The sequence below is a fragment of the Lissotriton helveticus genome, chromosome 5_1 (assembly GCF_964261635.1).
Source record: "Lissotriton helveticus chromosome 5_1, aLisHel1.1, whole genome shotgun sequence".
Taxonomy (NCBI): domain Eukaryota; kingdom Metazoa; phylum Chordata; class Amphibia; order Caudata; family Salamandridae; genus Lissotriton; species Lissotriton helveticus.
The window spans coordinates 138,668,507-138,690,400 of record NC_136065.1 but is presented as its reverse complement, the minus strand read 5'-3'; the positions used below and the strand labels follow the sequence as shown (position 1 = coordinate 138,690,400).

Genomic DNA, 21,894 nt, shown 5'->3' with positions numbered 1-21,894 from the left:
TGGTTCAGTGGTACTACATAGGGGTGTCCAGCTTGGGAGAGGAGTCTGAACTTCATGTTTTCTTCTATTGTCCGGGATAGCACAAAATCAGACCTAGATGGCTGATCCAGTTGTGTAGGAACCTTGGCACGACACATTGCAAGGAAGCATTCAGGCTCCTAATATATAATACTGAACTTTTTATTGTCTATGCGGTATCCCGTTTTTTAAGTTCTATGTGGTGGGCACGGATGAATTTTCTTAAACTTTAACAATGGACTGGGCTTTGTTACTGACTTTCTCATTGTTTTAATCTTAAGAATCATTTGAACTTTAAAATCTTTTTATAATGACTTTTAGCCTTTTTACTTGTTTTAGCATTTGTTTGTATTTATCTGTGTTTTTCTTTTATGGTGTACAAACCGAAATAAAGAATAAATGAATGGATGAATGAATGAATGAAAACAAAATGCAGTGAGTGCAAATGTGGCACAACACTAGACACTTTTGAGACCCCACATAGGCATTACGGAAGTGATTACCATAGGTCCTTTTTGGCAGCCTTTACTTCCACCATAATGGTATGATATATACTCTCTTCTTGATATTCCTTTCAAGCAAGTGTCATCAGACATATTCCCCAACTGCTGTTTGTGTGTGACATCATTTCACACAATCGTGCCTTCTTAAAGAATATTCTGTGTGCCAGTGCATAATGCACAGTGATTTTAAAGTGGAGCTCATGGGGTCTGATAATCCCTATTAAAGGCATCTGTTTGATTTCTTTCTTCTTTATCTACCCGATTTTCAGACGCTATGAGAACAAGGGAGACTACAAAAAAGTGTGTGACATCATTAAAAAGCAGCAGGAGATCCTGACCCAGCTGCAGCAGGAGCAGGTATGGTTAATGCACAGAATGACTCAGCAGTTTGACCTTATAGTATGGTCCTTCACATGAGCTCACCAGTTCATATCCTATCCTGGGCAATGAGACAGAATAGCAAAACAATGGCGTTGGTTCAGACACGATTATAGCAACACCAGCAACACAACTACCATCAAATTGTTTGTATTTATTTTTACTATTTATTACATTATTTCATTAAAAATACAAATGAATGGAACAAACACACAAGGATATACATAAGAGCAGCCAATTGAAGGGTGCTATCAATAACAACAATACATGAACTCAAATCCGGTTGTGTGTCAGAATGTCAATAACAAAAATATCATCCAACACAAATACTGTGGCCTACATTTATTTATTTATTTATTTGCGTATATAGCGCAGGACTCGGCCCCCTGAGGGGTATCTCCGCGCTTATGTTCTTTTAAGGTGCCTAAGCCAAAATCATAAGGTGCGCGAATTTTATGATGTAAAGAACAGGTATGTCTTTAGAGATTTCCTGAAGGCCTGGAGGTTGGTGTTGTTAACAAAAATGTTGCTGCACTAGTTGTAGATTTTCTTTCATTAAATCCAATGCAGCAATATTGTGTAAATTATATTTTAGAATGAAATATTTTCAGAGGATATTTACTTTATAATATTCTAGGACCATATATCAAATCTTCGTACAAACTAAAATATGCATTAGCTATAACATGGTAAAATGAATATATAGATGCAGCAAACGTCCATAAAAGGGGTGGGGAAGAGGATGGCAGAGCGTCACATGTTAGACAGTCACTATCTTTTGAATTATATAAAAAAAAAAAAATCTTAACCAATCACAAATTTATTTTAACGCAATCACTCCACATCTTATCAAAGTGGTAGGGTCAGCACCGCCTTCTTAAACCTCAATGTGTTACTGGACAAAACCCAAATTTCCTTCATCCATGCATTGATATCCAGCATCTGAGTAGATTTCCATACAATAATGACCAAACTCTTGCCTGCAAGTAGCGCTCACAGTAAGAGTTTAGAAGAGTTCCAGTTGACATTCATATGCCCAGAATAAACAAGCAATACAAAGCAAGAAGATCCTTTAACCGAATAATCTAGAATAAAGTTAATGTGTTGAAAAATCAATGCAAAAATTAGAGAACAGACTACACACTTAAACCCCAGTACAAATAATTTGCCATGTAACTCAGCGCAGCCATCTTGACTGGATATTAATAGTTCAGATATATAGTTTTTTTTATAAACCACAGCTTTTTACAAACCCTAGAGTTTAACATGTAAAATGTGTAGAATATAAATTTACTTCTAATCATGATCAAGAAAATGTACTTCTCCGCCCATTTCAATTTTGTATACTGCAATATTTTCCTTGACATGAAGTCTATACAATGCTCATAATTTTGGGAGGCTTGACCTTCCTGAAAAAGAAAAAAAAACAGACAGAATTGTATCCTGAGGATTGTGTCTAGGGCATTAGATTTAATTTAGGACCCATCCATCTGTATCATGTTTAAACCCAAATGAAGTTAACCGCCCACTTTCAATCTCCATCTAATCAGTGTCACTTTGTCCACTAGGGTCTAGTTGAATCATATACAAGTTCAGCAACACCACTAGGAGTCGCTAACCATGTCTTCATGAGCAAAGTCTACATATGGTGATGCTTTTGGATATTGTTGACAACATAGTCAACCTATTATTCTTGATATACATATAGTGGGGAAGCAATTCGCTTAGGTTTGTGGGGATATGCAGTGGTGGTGGTGAATCAGCTAGGGAAATTGAGCAGGTGAAAACCTTGGCCAGCTGAGGTCACACCATTAATATGAAACCAGGCACTGGAATCCTTTTTCAAGGGTGCTAACTTAATTAATGTGGCTCCAGATCAATACTTCTGGTCCCATAGATGAGATGGCTGGTGCACATTAACTGATTTACATAGTGGGTAGAGGACAAACAAGCCTTGCAAGGATCTGTGAGTAGGCCCCCTTGGAGGCAGAGCTTCTCCCATGCAGTTTCAAATTATAGGAAGATGCACTTTCCTGGTGATCAGTGATGGAGGATGGGAGCATATAAAGGCACGCTTGCCAGCCAGTGGTTGGGGCTTGTGCTATAAAGTAGTGCAAGCATCTCAGTTGTGGAATAGTATAGAATTTACTTGTTGGTTTATATTTCCTACCTGACCCTCCTGTCTGTGAAGCAATTTACTTAACATTGATTAATGGCTACTACATTTATCTTTTAAAAGTAGTCGAGTTTAGAACATCAGTGTCTTACTTTTGGGAAAAATTAGGGAAACTGAATGAGCTGAGGGTGATTTCAGATACACAAAATGTCCTGCCTAGCACCAACCACGTGTACTTTGAGTCAAGCAACTGCACACCAGGATCCTGGAGACCAGAATGTTACGTATAGTTAGCAGGCGACAATAGTAAAAATAATAACAACTAGAAGAGAGGGTGGCTTCGCTCGCAGAGTGGATGGGGCCAAAAACATATAACCCATGCTCTATATTTGGAATTGTCTCTTGGTGCTGATGACACGTTTAATTACCCAGCACAATGCTACACATTTTATCAGCCTTAAAATAAGGCACGGCTGGTGTGATACACTCTAACCTCTGAACCGGATGCATTGTTCCCGAGAGGTAGCCCACGAATGAAAAGCAGGATGCAGACAGAGGGCCTGATTTAGATCTTGGCAGACGGGTTACTTTGTCAAAACGATGACTGATATTCCATCCGCTGAAATATAAATCCCATAGGAAATAGTGGGATTTATATTTTGGTGGATGGAATATCTGTCACCTTCTAGCCCATGTGCCAAGACCTAAATCAGGCCCAGAGATTGATTGACAGCATAAAACTAAAGACCATGTAGGATCTGGGAGTCTAAAGAGGGCGCGGTAGATAGGTCTAGTCGGATGAGTCTGCTGTCAAATTCTTCTATTCAGAGGTACCTACAGGGGTTTCAATTGCATTATTAATAAGAAAATTGTAAATATCATTATTACTATCTTGATGTTTATGTCATTTCCATAAATGTGACACCTGTCAATAGCTTGAAGTTTTCAAGGACAAACTTAGAAATAAAGGTCTAAGCAAACACTTGTATAGGTCACTCTGCGAGAATCGGATCTGGTGTAAATTGATTACAATTAGATAAAAATTTGTTATAGGAAAGTACATTGCTTTGATTCTCCTTTTCTCCTTTGACTTCATGCAGACTGAGATCAGCCACCTGCATAACATCTACAAGTCTGCTCACCAGGAGAGAAAACTCTTGCTCAAGCATCAGAAAGAGCTTCTGCACATGCAGCAGTCAACAGCTCACCTGCAGCAGAAGCTGCAGGCTTTAACTGGCAGAACTCAGGTCAGGGAGAAGAATTTAAAACTACCACCTTGAGTGTTAGAGTTTTTACATTTGTAATTTTAAATCTCACTATTTGATTGTGTTGCTTTTTCTAGATTCCAGTGGAACAGGAAGCAACGTCTTTGATGAGCGAGTACCCATTTCAGCGTTGGACGACTCCCCTTCTTCCGGAGAGTGAAATCCACTTGGACTTTACACCGGTGTCTGAGACTGAAATTGGTCATAAAAATAAGAACAAGAGGGAGGACAAGGAGGTTAGAAGGTAGGCGATTGTTGTTTTACCTATTGATGTAAAAATATACAAAATATTGTTATTAAAGCCTGCACAGTTATTGTGGCAATATCTGAAAATGATTACACTCCAAGGGTTCTTGTGTTTTAAGAATTTTCTCAATTAGTATGAAGAGATGACATCACATGCCTTATCTGCGTAGATGTGATGGATTCTATAAAACTGCACACGTTGAATTTTGTTGTTGCATAAATGTTCATTGGTTTGGGGAGTAACTAGAAATGACTTCCTCTTCCGTGTCCCACAAGAGAGACTTTGATTATATCATCTGTACTAACCAACTTCATGCTCATCTGCAAGTTGTTAAATGCAACACTATTTATATGTATTGAGTGGTAATAAGGAGAGTAGGGGGAACATCCTTTTCAACACAACTTTTACAATGAAGTACCCTTACGACGCAACCATTACAACGCAACTTTTACAACGACTTGCGCTGGGGGGCGCTCTAGGATAGGGAATAGATTTAATTTCCTATCCAACACCTTCCCTACTATCCACGGGGACTGGAGTTGGAATAGTAAATTAAACTATTCACTATCCAGCGCCCCCCAACGCAAGTCGTTGTGACGACTTGCGTTGTAAAACTTGCGTCATAAAGGCATGCGTTGTAAAAGCATGCGTTGAAACGTCATACATCCGGAGACTAGACACTGCACCACCACACTCCCCTTTCCTTCTCCACGTCTCGTGAGTATATCCTTGCGTGATGTTAGCCAGTGATCTTTCTCCAAATGGACCAAGAGCAGTAACCCTCCTTGTGACCGTGCCATTGACCTGGTCCATCAAAGATAAAATACTCCTGCCCCATGGAGTCTGTCAAAGTATTTGGAGTCACCTTTGGCTCCAGTCTCACCAGTGACCCCAGATCCTTGAGGCAGTTAAAGGAGCTAAGCTGGTTACTGTCCCAGCCACAAAAAAAGCAACATGGGGTGACCGAGGCTTTATTTATGGGGCAGCCAAAGCATGGAACGACCTCCCAGTCCACCTTACAAATGCTAAAGATTTGCTAGCTTTCAGGAAGGGGTTAAAAACATGGCTTTTTGATAAATAACTCCTTTCGTCGCTCTTGCACGAAAGATAGGTTACTAGCGCCAGGACACCCTTGGGTAATCGCTGCGCTTAATAAATATCCGTAACATAACATTAAAAATTGCAGTCTCCAACTCAACTCTTCCAAAACATATAAATGCTTTTCTCAGGTTTCTGTTCTTCATAATGCTCTTGTTGCCTCACTCTAGGACTGCTGTATCTTCCAACAGGCCGATATTCAAAAACAGCTGTTCGAAAAATGTCGGCTCTTACAAAATAGAGTGCCATGGGCTAGCCGCAGACCCAAGGCCAGAGCCCATGTGCCACCAGCCTTCCCACTCGCACTATTTCACACTCAGCAGAAAGGTAGCATCTAAAAGCATACCAGTTGTCCTGAAAGTCTTTAGAAGCAGTTTAACCAGCACACTTTCTTCTCTAGATGTCTACCAGGAGGGACCTATCCTCATCCACTGATCGTTCATTCATTGCACCTCTATTGCTGGTATAAAGAGGCTATGAGGCTGGTCCTCCTCAGTCCAATAAACATCACCCTGTCGTTGGAGATGGTTTTATGTTTCAATGTCAAGTCATTGGTCATTGCTAAATGTTGATGCTCACTTGTTCGATGTTTTTATTTCTGCTTTTGCTGTGTTTCTCCAGCGTCATACTTACGCTCCCTCTCCATCCAGATCCTCCCTTGTCCTCCACTTCACAGCCCTCCTTCACATTTGTTTTACTCTTTGGCCACTGCTATCCGACCAATCACCCTTCACATATTTCACATATTTCTCATGGAACTCCCTGTCTTTTCATTTAGGCACTCCTAGACCAGCAGGGACGTCAGATCTGCTGGTTTCACTGTTATGCAGTTAATGTCTTAGCACCGTGAAGCTACTGTGTGCTGCTTACACCCAGGGGCATAGCTTCAGAGGGGGCTATTTGTGGTGTTACGCCCTCCTAATAAATGTGTTTTGTGATAAATAGTTGGGTACTGGTGCTTTCAGTTGAGTATGGTGAGGTGTCTGCCGGATTTTTATAGAAATGTATACACACACAGACGAAAACATACACACACTCTCTCTGGAAAGACTCAGTGGTGGCCAGTCTATTTATTTAATAGATTCGTTTTATATTATTTCCTTCTCTTTAATAATCTTGATATTTAATTGAGGTATGATTGAGCACGCAATGGAGTGAGACACTCTCTTAAGCTTCGCCCTCTCAACCTCACAAATAGAGGCAATTCTCCTGGTTGCAAAATGGCGATGTTGCCATTACTCTGGTGATAAAACCCTAACAAGAGTAATACCACAGTTCCTGACTGCAGGGAGTCTTCCCGGATCAGGGTTGTGACTGATCGTGACCGAAGGTGGCCGGCCAGAGACAAAATAAAGTTGGCCTGATGATGCACTTGAACGCGGCCTGAGGACTTTGCAGCGTGGGTCCATGAATGGTTGAGGGAGAGTCCCTGGTGTGCAAGCCATGGCAATACCCTGAATGAATGCAGTATGCCACCTCAGAGAGGTGGGGCGATGGGGCCTGGTAGGAGGGGATTTCAACATACGACTGCGAGGGAAAAATAAATAAATAATTTCCCCTCGTGGTCATATGTCGAAATCCATCCCCCCCGCCCCCCAAATAATGTGCTTTCTATCACTTAGTACCCCTACCAATCCACAATCCTCTCCCTTTCTGCGGCCCTTAAATCCTACTGTGCGCCATGATTTTCGTATAATGTATGCCTGCATGATTGTCGAGAAATCTGAAGCTCCCTCCCCCCTTACCCCCCCCATCTTACTGTCCGAGCTATGCCCCTGCTTACACCAGATGAGGTAGCTTGTGGTGCTACTTTACAGGAAAACACCCACAGAGTGGGTAACAAGTAAGGTCTCTAACTGCAAAAAGCTTTTCTATCTGGATCACAGAAGTTTTGGCATTGCTCCTAATGCCACTGCCCACAAGGAGCTGCATTTTCAAGTCTGCCTTCTCCCTATACTAGGTCTCATGTCACTAGAACCCATTGGCCCTCGAGAAGTTGTGCCAGCCGCGGTCCGTGCAGGTAACAGTGGTGGGGCCAGTTAAGGGGATATTTCGAGGGACGATGCAGAGGGAAAATTAAATATATCATTTTCCCTTCTGCATCGTCCCTCGAAACCCATCCTTTAGCAGCCCCACCGCGGTTACCTGCACGGACTGCGGCTGAGTTGTGCACAATCCCAGGTGCAAATTGTGCACCCAGTATATAATGATATATATATCTATACATACATCAGCGATTTATGGGAGAACATAGGCATATGTAGGGATACAGCCCTTTACTAATAAATCAAATGCAAATTTCAGATAAACATGTATTACTTTTATAATGAAGTATACTTTTACTCTCATATTCTGATTGTGCTTTCAGATAATGAAATCACATCATGTCTTCCTCTGCATTTGTTTAATAGCTTGGTTATTTTTCTTGACTCTGCAGGATTACAGTCAATTATCCACTTATATACTGTCCAGTGATCCGTCATTGGTGGTCATTCACTAGTACACTTCCCAAAGCGCTTTATGCATAACTGCCTTACTGTGTTGTTTTGGGATTCACTTATAGTAGCCTGGGATAGCCTTTTATTTGCAGTGGCATAAAACATCCGACGTATGTTTCAACCCTTTTGACAGTGAGCCTGGTGCTTTTTCAAGGCAATTTTTTGTCACATTGTGGTACATAAATGTGATCTTTTAAAAATGGGACAGTATGCTGTAGACATTTAAGGTGCCATCTGTAAAAAGTCTGTGCTGGGGTGTAGTGTGTATCTATACTGTCAATGTATGTAGATCAAAGTAAGTAGCAAATCTATATTTACCTACATATACTTGACTCAACAATATAGTGGTGGTTGATATTCTCATTGGTTGATGTTGTGGTTGAAGATGCATCTTTTATCATGTCACAGTTGAACAAAGATGCTAAATTTCTTGACTTCATTGGGAAGAAATTCTATTACTTTTATCAGATTCATTCAGAACCAGTAGTGGCAGGTCTCAGCCTTAAAATGTGGATATAGATCGACATCTTTCTAAAGGGATCTTCATCCCGGCTGTCAGGAGAATTTTGCTCCCAGATTAAATCAAGCTAAGCTAGGTTTTGTGTTTGCCTTGATCTCAATTCTCGATCACTTGCACACCACTGTTAGGGGTACATCATCACCTTCTTGTCCCTACATTTCCTGTCCTAATCTGTTTTCACAAGAGTTAGCGGATAAACTATTTGTTCCTAATTCTTTTGAAGAGGAAGATAGACCTGTGCAGGATTCCTCGTCTCTTCAATCAGTTTATTACTGTTCCAATCGCTTAGGATGGTGACACTAATTTATAGAATGAAACACACAAAAGGTGATGGGAGGCTGCTCGCAATTTGTTTAACCACTGGCAATCGCTGGGGGTAACGTTCCAACCCATTATTTCTTTGCTCACCAGGCCACCTCAGTTTGGATGCAGCCACCTGCAAATCAGACTTGACCCTGCTCCTCTTGGGAACAGTCCAGCCCGAAATGCAAAGCCAGGTCCTCTGCGAAACAGAACACAAGCCACCCAGGAGTGGTTTCGCCATAGTTATGGGCTCATCAGCCAGGTATAGCTTGGTTCTAGTGACACAGAGAGCATGGGGCCAACGTTTGGGCGTACCCATGCTACTTAGGGCGGTACATGAAACACACAAAATGTGATGGGAGGCTGCTTGCAATAAGTCTAACCACCAGCAATAGTTTGGGGTAGCACTCCAACCCATCATTCATTTGCTCACCAAGCTACCTCAGCTTGGACCAGCCATATGCAAATCAGTCTTGACCCTGTGCCTCATGGAAATAGTTCAGCCTGAACAACCTGGTCAAGTCCTTCCTCAATCAGAACACAAGCAACCCAGGACCAGTTACGCCATTGTTAGACAAACTGCAAACATTCCTCCTATCACCTTTTGCGTGTTTCATGTACCACCCTAAGTGGCATGGGTATGCCCAGACATGGGTCGCATGCTCGCTGATACCAATCTGTAACTGGTGGATGAGCCCATAACTAGGGTGAAACCAGTCCTGGGTTGCTTGTGTTCCTGTTCAGGGAGGACATGACCTGCAAAAATAAATTACTTTTCAAAAATCATCCTGCATACTGTAACATACTACATGTATGTGTTCTGATGTTACATGGGAAGAGGGACAACACACATGTCCTAGAGGCAAGCTAGGGGGCGTAAATAACAGACCCACAACAACAGCAGAACATTTAAGAATCAGTGGCAGCTGCTGCCTCATTGCTCCTATCGCAATTGGCTTTAAAGCACAAGCTTCCCACCCAATCCAGACGCTGCTCTCATACAATGCGTAGCATGAAACAAGTGCTGGGAGTGGGCTTAGTGGGCTGGTCTAACACTCGCTCAGACAAGGGGAGTCTGTGCTATTTCAACACCCGGCTGTAGAATGCAGCTTGGCCGGGGAAACCTAAGTGCACATGTTGGTTTGGCAGGCCTAAGACAATGCCCCCCACCACTCCTCCTCATTGCAATGGCCCGGCTTCACCCCACCCTAGACTATTGGCTTTGCAGCTCAGTTGTTTTATTATAAATGTATTTATCATCTGCTGTCGCTGAGCAGTGGAGTGATGCTCCTCCGTCATTACGAAGGAGCCTCTCCTGATAAGAATTTGAGCACGTGTAACCCCCCCTTCTCCAACGCCAACCTGTCATTGTCTCATATCTTGGGGCTCAGATGACCCTTCTTGGCCCAAACCTTAGGAAACACGGCAATGCACGATCTGGAAACTCCTCAAGGCTATCTGAAATGTGAGTAAGTCATAAGTGTGGGACTCATCTTTGTGTAGCAGGAGACACTATGATGAAGCTTCATGGAACAAGAAAACTAGAGTAGGAGACCCTGTCTTGGAGCGGTGTATGTAGCTGAGTGATCAAGGGATTAAATGATCTTCAAAGGTCCCAAGAACTACAACTGCTCCCCCAGCCCTCCCCCTTCTAGATGACACAGCTGTTGCCAAAATAATAATAACAATTTTACAAGAATATGAAAGAAAAAAGATCCAACTTCTAGCAATCCTAACAGAGCCTTTACTGCATTTACTCTGTGGCTCTTCCTCAGGAGACCACCCATCTCAGGCAGCTCTGCATCTCAAAGTGACCATGATTGAGGGCTTTGTTCTGCTATTGATCTCATCTCTGGCACACTCCCCTGAAAGGTTTCTTGGCTGCTGTTCTCCTTCATACTTCTTAATGGTTTACTTGCGGAGGAAGATGTTAAGACTCTGCTGTGAGCCAGCGAGCGAGTATGATGCAGCGCAGATTCTATCGGCTCTGCTTAGATCATCTATGCTACACAGAACAGACACAATGACGCCTTTTCACTTCTGCAGGTATGTAAATCACTGCATATTGCATGGATGATCAGTCGGAAAATGTGGGTGACATTAATCACATTATATCATTGTGCAATGGCTTTATAAATATAAATAGCTGGTATGGCCCATTTGGATTAAATCTTGAAGTCCATGACAGTGAAGAGGATTTCCTGCTTTGGATGGCTCCCATGCTGCAGCATAGAGTGTGCCAACCTTTGAATTAACAACCACAAAGGATGTGCAGAGCTGTAGGGGTTGTACAAGTGTGGTATTCTGCAGGAAGAATCTGCCATGTGTTGATAACCAGCCAGGACTTTCTTCTGAATGCTGTTTTCACTATTTTTGATTTAAGCATTTCATTCATATGCATATATAATGCCACTGTCACATTTAATTATGTGTTTATGTTCTGCATTGCTTATAGAATGGAGGGCAACTAATTCCACCTAGGAGCCCTGTAAATTCAAATTCCAGTTTAGCACTAACATTTTTTTCATCAAACTGAACTTTCTGTTTGTTTGCTATTCGGAGACTGCTTCTTGGATATACCTTACTCTGCTCAATTTGTTTATTTATGGGAGTGAAGAACATATTTTACTGTATTGTTTGCTTGGAGAGAATTGGCTGAAAAAAATCATTAGTAATTTTTCAACAGTGATTAACTGTTACAAGAAGTTCCTTCTTTATGTACATTATGTTATATACGTAAGGCAGGCGATAAATCTGCTAACTCTTAAACTAGCGAGTGAGCTACGTGGGAAAACGATTTAGCCAAAAGTTAATATAGTTAACATATAAATAACTAAACTGTGTAAAAGAAGTTATTTAAAGAGATAGAGACAAAACACAAGTCACAAAAAAAGAAGTTGGATGCAACGATCAAAAGTTTTAAAGAAAACAAAAAATGACAGTAGGACGCAGTGGAAAATGGTACAACGGGACAAAATGCAACCTCGCCGATCAGCGAGCCTTATATTTTTAATTTACGGTACTGCAGGACTCTTGTGTGACTCACGCTCCAGATAAACCTATTTTTTAACTCTTCCGCCCATCTCAAGCACCTTTTTAAATGCAAATTTCTCAAAAACAGCTGAACAGATTCACACCACATAAAGAAATGTACACTTTATGAGTAAAAATCTAACTTTTTGACAAATTTGGTGTAATTCTGTTGAGCTGTTTTTTTCTATAGCTACAACAGAAGTTTCCTATGGGAATTAAATAGGCAAATCAATGATTTAGGACAGCCCTTTTTCTTGGCCCCAACTTGATGGATCACTCTGAAGCATTCCTGGGAGGAGCTGAGGTGGATGCACTTTTCTTTCAGCACCTTTGGGAGCCAGCGGCCTAATGTACATAACTTCAGGGGTCTTTTGGAGGTTGGCAGATGCTGGTCATGTGGCAAAAGCAACAAACACCCCACTTGCCAAAATGGAGATGACAGGAGAACCACAGTATTTCCACTGGTAGAGCCTTAGCTGATTCAGCTAGCAAAAGCTTTTGACCCGGAACTCCATCTGGCACTGGGGCGCCATGTCACAGTGATGGTCACCCCAAAATATTAATACAAGGCAATCATCACTCCCCTAATCATGAATATCATGCAAGGCATGGCTGACCCAGGCAGGGAAACCAGTCACTGGTCCTGATGCAGAGTGAGAAAACTTCCTTAATAGTCAGTGACATTGTTTTCTTGTTTTTCTACTCATACTTTTTTTTTTTTTTTAACTAAAAAGTTGGCCAAGCAGGGTGAAAAACGTGGTGCTCTCGTTACAAAGCATCCACCACACCATCAGATACACTCTAGGCAGTGAGATCCGCGCCAGGCAAGCAGGGGTCTCTAAATTTGGTGGGAAGTCCTCTGCCAGGGGAGTATAGGCTAGGGTATCTGATGACATGGCAGGCTGTCGGGTCATCACAGTTTAAATTACCACCTTAGGCTTTTTGATGGATCCGAATCGTTCCTTTGAGCCTCAAATTAAGTCAAAAAGGCAGCGTGCCCTTCAAAAATAACACCAAGATGATCTTTCCAACTTCTCTCAAAGGGTCAAGACTACACTCCCCTTGACTGTGAAAATGGAGCTATGCTGGAACCTTTGACTACTTGTTCTACCAGCCGTAGAAATTAGATAATGTAGTATTTCGAGCACTGCTAATACTAACAAATTGGAGAATAATTTTAATAGGAGGCAAGCTATTTCATAGAGTATATAAAGTCCTGCACTTTAATGGTCCTGCCATATTGAGGTAAAAATATACTTTATTTTTCACAATTTGTTTAAGGGTAAGATTCATAATTTCGCTAAGGCTAGAATGAGTAGCAATATGTTTCCAGCGAAGACTTCTCAAGCCTGAAAATCTCTGCATCTTCAGGCAATACCGATTTGATATCTAAGGGCATATCACGTCGGACCTCCTAGGCTAAGATGGAGAAGAAGATTGCACCTATTTGTCTGAACCAGAGTCAAAATTAACAGTGATATCTCTGACAGCTGGTAGCTTGGGGATGAGGTTAAACAGGGATGCCCACCCTCAACCTTCTTTTTGCTTTGGTGGTTGGGCCATTGACTTGCATTCTTACATCTGAAATGTAGGAATGGAACATATGAATTGTGGACACTACATATGCGGTCTCTCTCTAAGCAGATACAATTGTATTGTTGTCCCAACCTAAGAGGGCAGTAACAGTAACGTGCCTCCTACAATAACTGGAAGAATATTGAAAAGCTTCAGGGCTCAAAACAAACTGGGTCAAAGCTTGCCTTTTCCCTCCAGGCACAGTGAAAAGACGTAGAAGCAATATCCTGCTTGACCTATGCATGGTGTGGCAGACCAGAGCTTATATTATTTAGGAATCCAAGTACCACACATAGAACAAGATGATATTGAATTGAACATCTCTCCAGATGTGGAGACCATACAAGTGCACTTGGAGTTGAAGACAAAACTCATATTATTGTTGATGGACTGTGCAATAGTAATAAAGATGGTGGTAAAAAAGGGAGAACCGTATAGTGAAGATAGTTTTTAACATTTATTCAGAAACAATAACCCTTTAGGGTATGACCTGGCCAATTCCTCCTCCATGTCCAGTTGTCAAGTACACTCAGATGCACATATGAAGTGTTCCTGGATGGCCAGCAGGAAGACACACACTCACAGAATTGCATAGATTATTGAAGGCCTAAACCTATTTCAGAAGTGTATAGGTCCTGTGCATAGACCGACCATCCCCACACTGGGGGGGTCCTAGGAATAAATGGGAAAATCTCAGGCAGCCAGTTGAAGAGGTAAAGTGGCAAAGGGTGATGTACTATAATAAACAGGTGACTAGTAATTCTGTATTTTGATTTACCCCAAATAAATTTCTATATAGACCAGATCTCATCCCAAAATATTTGGCTAGAATATACTCCAACCACACTGGTCATTGTCCTTGGAGAACTGCCCTAAATGAAGACTTCTTCACTATGGTGTGGCAGTGCCGAATAGTGCCACACTTCTATGAAATGGTAGTGACACATTTTCAGAACCGCCGTAAAATCAGAAACAGAATCAGCTTGTAAAATGTGGCGGTTATTTCATTTCACTGACCTGAGCTCTCATAGAATAGAGAGTAGGGGGAGGAGATTTCCTTTCAGCTACCAGGGTCTGGCCTGCTTTCAACAATGCTGTATTCATATTCTTGAGGAAGAATCTCCAAGGGCTTGAAGTGTGCTTGTCTCCTGCCTGAAGTCTCAGGGATACAAGACTTCACTACCGGCTCCCCTGAATTCCCTTGCTGGGAATTCTACCTGCAAAGAGAGGCCTACTGTTGTTTGGGCCCTCTGAGAAGACTGTGTGTCGCTGGGAGCTGGGAGCACAACACAACGAGGAGAAGCGTGTCGCCGCCTCAGAGGTCACCGTCGCATCAATGGAGAAGCGTGTCGCAGGGCCTGTTGCGGCTCAGAAGTTACCGAGTTCGTCGCACTGCCATCGGGCATGCACACATTACATCCAACATTGTCACATCGCATCAAAGACGCCATTTTGTTGCATTGTAACCAGAATGCAGTAAGAAACCGGCCCATCACCTCCTCTCTGGTAAGGAACCGACCCATCACCTCCCCAGCGCTGCAGCAAGAAACCGACGCATCACCTCCCCCGAAGCAAGGAACCGATGCATCACCTTCCCTGCGACCCTTTTGTTTGTATTGTGTGACGCATCCAAGGTACTTTGAGACTAAAGTGTTGCATTTACCATCTACATTGAACTAAGCTATTTCTACCATTTTAAAGTCTTATTTTTGATTACAGTACTGTGGATTTTTTGTTGGTTGGTCTTGTGTTAAGTCTAGTAAAGATTACTTATTTTTCTAAACTGGTGTGGTGTCCATTTGTAGTGTTTTCACTGTGTTACTGTATGTGTTCACAGATGCTTTACCCACTGCCTCCGAGATAAGCCTGTCTGCTCATGCCAAGCTACCAAGTGGGTGAGCACGGGTTATTTTAGAAGTGTAGCCCTTACCCTGACTAGAAGCAAGGGTCCCTATTTGGACAAAGGTACCTACCTCTGCCAACTAGAGAACCCCAGTTCTAACAACTGTTCATTGTCTATGGGATCTAGGATAGTCATTTGACGACTGGCGTAAAGTTTTGGAGCGGCATCTGGCAAAAGAGTCCAAGTGGAAATAGTAGGTATAGACGATAAGGTGACAGAAGATCTATTTGACTGAAGGGACAAAAAATCAACAACAGTAGACCACTTAGATTTGTTATCTGACAGATATGGAAAAGGATTCTTGTAAACAACAAAGAGGCAATAGGATATCATTAAGTCGCAGAATATTGCCCTAGACCTCGATACAGCTGAATATATTGAGAAAGTGAGTCCTGTATCGAACTAAGTGATACACCCTATTCAAAGTGAATAAAATGCAAACATGAGCATGGCAAACACAACCCTAAGCACAAGTAATGTTAAAATACCTGCAAATGAAAATTAGATATCCCTGAGCACCCATAAAAAAGATTAAACATACTACTAAACAATGCAAAGATCACCACTTGAACATTTATTGTATTACAGTGGGTTTGTATTATTTTAGTTTTTCATCAGCAAATCTCTTTATGCTGTATGAAACTGTAGGAAAAAGTTAGTGAAAAACCAATGTCTTTACTAAAACCTCACCTTCTCAGTAACATAAATTAAATATTTTATATAATTTTTAATGCAGTATTCTACTTGATGCTTTTTATTAATGCTACTTATTTATAAAACATAATATTATTTTTTCATGTCATACTGAAGAATGCATTATTTTGGATCATGTTGTTTGCATTATAGGTCTTACTACTCTCTTTTATATTCATATAAAGAAGAAATGTAGAAATAAACACATATGCTCTTGTAAAATAATGGGGCTAAAGAGGATCAATTTAAACAAAATTTAAGAGGGTAATTACCTTACGTTAACCCTCTAGAGATGCAGTCAGCATCAGGGCCGGACTGGCTACCGGGCAATTAGGAATGCTGCCGAGCTGCTTCCTGATTTTATTGCAGTGGAGGCTGATTTCGTCCATGGAGACCTGCGTGTGCGGCGAAAATCTAAAAGCAAAACGAATTTCGTTTAGCTCACGCAGGTCCCCATTAACTAAATCACCCCCCAGCTCAGCAACATTCCTAACTGCCCGGTAGCCAGTCCGGCCCTGGTCAGCATACGAAGAGGAATTGAAGGAGAGATACAACTCATCACAGACCAGATAGACAGACAGAAAAATCAGTGTTTCGTTGGACAGACTCCTGCCATGTTTATAGACCATGATTCACCTAACCTGTTTCATGTTAGAAGGTGAGGTCTGATGGTCTTCTTATCTTAACAGCCACCCACCACAGAAGGACTCCGGAGTGCCAAGGCACAGATTGGGCACAGAGCATCTGCGGGAGTGGAAACCAAAGTCAGAAGAGACCCACGATTCTAAGCAGCTTAACAGAGTTACCAGAAAGCCAGATGACTCTTTCAAGGAACTCACAGAAGAGGCATCTGCTGAAGACCAAGGTACTGTGCTCCTATGTCTTAAGAGTATGTCAGGCACCACTTATGGCCACCTACAGGTACTGCAACACACTCCAATAGAAAATAATAGAAAATAATAACACAGGGATTTACCCAACATGTATGTGTATCTATATATATATTCACTGAAAAAACCATAGGTTTCAGGAGTTATATAGTTAGGAATTAGCTTTTAAAAAACGTTTGAAATTCACTCAAACAACTATAAGTTTTAGTGGTGTTATAGTTAGCTGGACATTTTACTCATACAAAACTATTGAAATTGCTCCTATATAGTTAGTTGTACTAACTATATTTCGCGCACCCGCAATCCACTGCTGATGATGTCACATATTAGATCATTCATGACATGGTCAGTGACATCACTGATGACATCTCAAATGACATCACTGATGACATCACTGATGACATCATCCAGTGAATGTGGTTTGCTTCGTTATTTAAATATGCATTATATATATAGCAATTTGCATTGAAGAATAAGTGGATTTATATAGATAAATATTTGGATGGAGGATTTAGTAGCAGTGTAATTGACTGTTTACTTGACCAATTTATAATGTCTCACTAAATATAGTGGATAGTGACTAAACTGTGTGAATATCTGTATCACTTTGTCAGTTGTTGTGTAAATTGATTCTACAGTTGGTTACTAGCTATGTGAAAGTCTATATTAGTTATTGATTAGTTAACTGAGTATTTGTATGGGAGTGTGAAAGTGTGTGTGGTTCGGTGGGGGGTGTGTGATTGTCCAAAGATGTGTGAATAGTTGATTCAGTAGATATCTGAAGTTAAAACTACATGTTCTAACAGTTGTTTGGGTGAGTGAATCTCTTTATGGGTGTGGTGATGAGCAAATATATTTCTCAATGGTACATGTCAAACAAACTAGAAAAATAAAAGGCAGTGTATGTGTCAGTTGTTGTATATAAATAAGTATACATAAGACACAATGATTGTGTGAGTGACTGTATGGATAACTGTATACTTGTAATAATGATTTTATAATTCACTAATTCTGACTTACTATCTAAATGAATAGAAGAAGTGGTGTTTGTATAAGTGTTTTGCTAAGTAAATATGTAAGTATGATCCATTGTTTGCATAAGTGAGTAGGATGACTTCATATGTGAATAGGATGCTTGCTGTTGTTTAATGTCGATATAGAAGTATTTTTGATAGTGTTCTATTGTTCATTGACAGCATGTATGAGTGAATCCATAGGTAAGTGATTAGATGTGTGTATACATCTATGAATCACTGAGTGGATTTTTAGATACTTGTATTGCTGTGACAATGGATTTAAATATGATACTCTGTATTTTACAAAGAGTGATGAAAAATTGTAATAGTGTATGAAAAGGTGTATGTGATTGTCACGTGGATGATGTCATCAGTGATGTCATCAGTGATGTCATTTGAGATGTCATCAGTGATGTCACTGACCATGTCATGAATGATCTAATATGTGACATCATCAGCAGTGGATTGCGGGTGCGCGAAATATAGTTAGTACAACTAACTATAGAGGAGCAATTTCAATGGTTTTGTATGCGTAAAATGTCCAGCTAACTATAACACCACTAAAACTTATAGTTTTTTGAGTGAATTTCAAAGGTTTTTTAAAAGCTAATTCCTAACTATATAACTCCTGAAACCTATGGTTTTTTCAGTGAATTTCAAAGGTTTTTTTAAATGCTAATTCCTAACTATATAAGGCCTGAAACCTATGGTTTTTTCAGTGAATTTCAAAGGTTTTTTAAATGCTAATTCCTAACTATATAAGAACTGAAACCTATGGTTTTTTCAGTGAATTCGCAAGGTTTTTGAAATACTAATTCCTAACTATATAAGGGCTGAAACCTATGGATTTTTCAGTGAATTGCAAAGGTTTTTTAAATGCTAATTCCTAACTATATAAGGCCTGAAACCTATGTTTTTTTTCAGTGAATTTCAAAGGTTTTTTAAAATGCTAATCCTATTAGCGGATAACGTTTAAATATATTAATATCCTAGTGGGACCACCTGAGCAGCCCTAAGGAGTCAGGGTGTTTCTACCCTGCCCCCTTTTTGTGTTCTACACGTTTGTTTTTCTGCTTTCTTGTGCCTAATTCCTAACTATATAAGGCCTGAAACCTATGTTTTTTTCAGTGAATTTAGGTGTGCCATACTTTTGTCATAAGTAAGACTGTTAGCGCTCTAGTTGTTCTTTAGAACACTCTGGGACATTCTGTCATTGGGCTATAGTTGGGCTACATCTGGCTGATATTTGGGCTACATTTGTTTTTTTTTCTCTGGTGGCCATCTTTGGGCTACATTGGGCTACATTGGGCTACATTTGGGCTCTAACATATATATAGCCCAATGTACCCCAATATATATTTTTTCAAAGTAAATTTTCGTAAAAACCACTGGAGCATATATCTTGAGACATAGCAAAGGCACATCGGGCTACCAGTCCCTACAATTTTGCCAAGTGTGGTGGAAAACCATTCAGCCGTTCGGGCTAAAAGTGAGTCCAACCGCCCTATGGAAATTAACATGGGGAAAACACGTTTTGGGACCCCCCCTTTTATCTCGGCCCCCGCTTGACGGATCCCCCCAAACTTTCAGGGAAGGACCGGAGCGCCGCGAGGCAAAGTTAAGGAAAATTTCAGGAAGATTCCTTTACCGGCGCCAAAGTTATTCCCAATAGAATGTTGCGATTTCCCTATAGAAAGCAATCCTAACTATATATACCTACTGGCTATCCCAAGGCATGAAAACCGGATGGCTGGGAGTTCGTCGTGTGCCCCTTTAAATAGCTCGAGGGCTTTTGCTCATAGATTTTCCTGCACGGCTGCCCTTGGCCGTGACTAAAGGAGCACCACCTTCCCTCTCGCATTTGTTGGTTAATGAGGGAGAAGGGGCCGCAGAAGAAACACCGCGTTCAGTCTGCCGGCACGAACTGCCAATGACAATACTATGCGTGCAGCACAGACTTTCGCCTTACTTAAAGGTATTACTTTATGGCAATTGACAGAGGGCGGGAGCCCACTCAGGGCGTCAAACTTACCTCACTGGGTCAGGACTACAAAGACCAGCACAACTGGCGACCTTCATTCAGCCACGCCCACTGAGGCGGTCCTTCCAGCAATAAAAGGCAGGAAATGGAGTCCCAGTGAAGAAACTCTTTCCCTCTGTGCACAGTCCCTGATGAAAAGGCGCTGAAGCCTTGAAACGCGTCGGACATCTTTATTCAAATCGGAGGTTCGAGTTGCACGCAGCCCAAGGCATGAAAACCGGATGGCTGGGAGTTCGTCGTGTGCCCCTTTAAATAGCTCGAGGGCTTTTGCTCATAGATTTTCCTGCACGGCTGCCCTTGGCCGTGACTAAAGGAGCACCACCTTCCCTCTCGCATTTGTTGGTTAATGAGGGAGAAGGGGCCGCAGAAGAAACACCGCGTTCAGTCTGCCGGCACGAACTGCCAATGACAATACTATGCGTGCAGCACAGACTTTCGCCTTACTTAAAGGTATTACTTTATGGCAATTGACAGAGGGCGGGAGCCCACTCAGGGCGTCAAACTTACCTCACTGGGTCAGGACTACAAAGACCAGCACAACTGGCGACCTTCATTCAGCCACGCCCACTGAGGCGGTCCTTCCAGCAATAAAAGGCAGGAAATGGAGTCCCAGTGAAGAAACTCTTTCCCTCTGTGCACAGTCCCTGATGAAAAGGCGCTGAAGCCTTGAAACGCGTCGGACATCTTTATTCAAATCGGAGGTTCGAGTTGCACGCATCCCAAGGCATGAAAACCGGATGGCTGGGAGTTCGTCGTGTGCCCCTTTAAATAGCTCGAGGGCTTTTGCTCATAGATTTTCCTGCACGGCTGCCCTTGGCCGTGACTAAAGGAGCACCACCTTCCCTCTCGCATTTGTTGGTTAATGAGGGAGAAGGGGCCGCAGAAGAAACACCGCGTTCAGTCTGCCGGCACGAACTGCCAATGACAATACTATGCGTGCAGCACAGACTTTCGCCTTACTTAAAGGTATTACTTTATGGCAATTGACAGAGGGCGGGAGCCCACTCAGGGCGTCAAACTTACCTCACTGGGTCAGGACTACAAAGACCAGCACAACTGGCGACCTTCATTCAGCCACGCCCACTGAGGCGGTCCTTCCAGCAATAAAAGGCAGGAAATGGAGTCCCAGTGAAGAAACTCTTTCCCTCTGTGCACAGTCCCTGATGAAAAGGCGCTGAAGCCTTGAAACGCGTCGGACATCTTTATTCAAATCGGAGGTTCGAGTTGCACGCATCCCAAGGCATGAAAACCGGATGGCTGGGAGTTCGTCGTGTGCCCCTTTAAATAGCTCGAGGGCTTTTGCTCATAGATTTTCCTGCACGGCTGCCCTTGGCCATGACTAAAGGAGCACCACCTTCCCTCTCGCATTTGTTGGTTAATGAGGGAGAAGGGGCCGCAGAAGAAACACCGCGTTCAGTCTGCCGGCACGAACTGCCAATGACAATACTATGCGTGCAGCACAGACTTTCGCCTTACTTAAAGGTATTACTTTATGGCAATTGACAGAGGGCGGGAGCCCACTCAGGGCGTCAAACTTACCTCACTGGGTCAGGACTACAAAGACCAGCACAACTGGCGACCTTCATTCAGCCACGCCCACTGAGGCGGTCCTTCCAGCAATAAAAGGCAGGAAATGGAGTCCCAGTGAAGAAACTCTTTCCCTCTGTGCACAGTCCCTGATGAAAAGGCGCTGAAGCCTTGAAACGCGTCGGACATCTTTATTCAAATCGGAGGTTCGAGTTGCACGCATCCCAAGGCATGAAAACCGGATGGCTGGGAGTTCGTCGTGTGCCCCTT

General features: G+C 42.0%; 1 protein-coding gene across 1 annotated transcript in view; it reads left to right on the top strand.

Annotated features, from left to right (window-relative positions):
• Window positions 1-21,894, top strand: part of CCDC187 (coiled-coil domain containing 187) — a 282,400-nt gene that overhangs the window by 178,224 nt on the left and 82,282 nt on the right. The window contains exons 18-22 of the mRNA XM_078640350.1: window positions 791-878; window positions 4,116-4,262; window positions 4,358-4,524; window positions 14,938-14,940; window positions 16,840-17,015. Of these exons, the coding sequence (XP_078496476.1) occupies window positions 791-878; window positions 4,116-4,262; window positions 4,358-4,524; window positions 14,938-14,940; window positions 16,840-17,015 (581 nt within the window). The remainder of the gene's footprint in view (window positions 1-790; window positions 879-4,115; window positions 4,263-4,357; window positions 4,525-14,937; window positions 14,941-16,839; window positions 17,016-21,894) is intronic.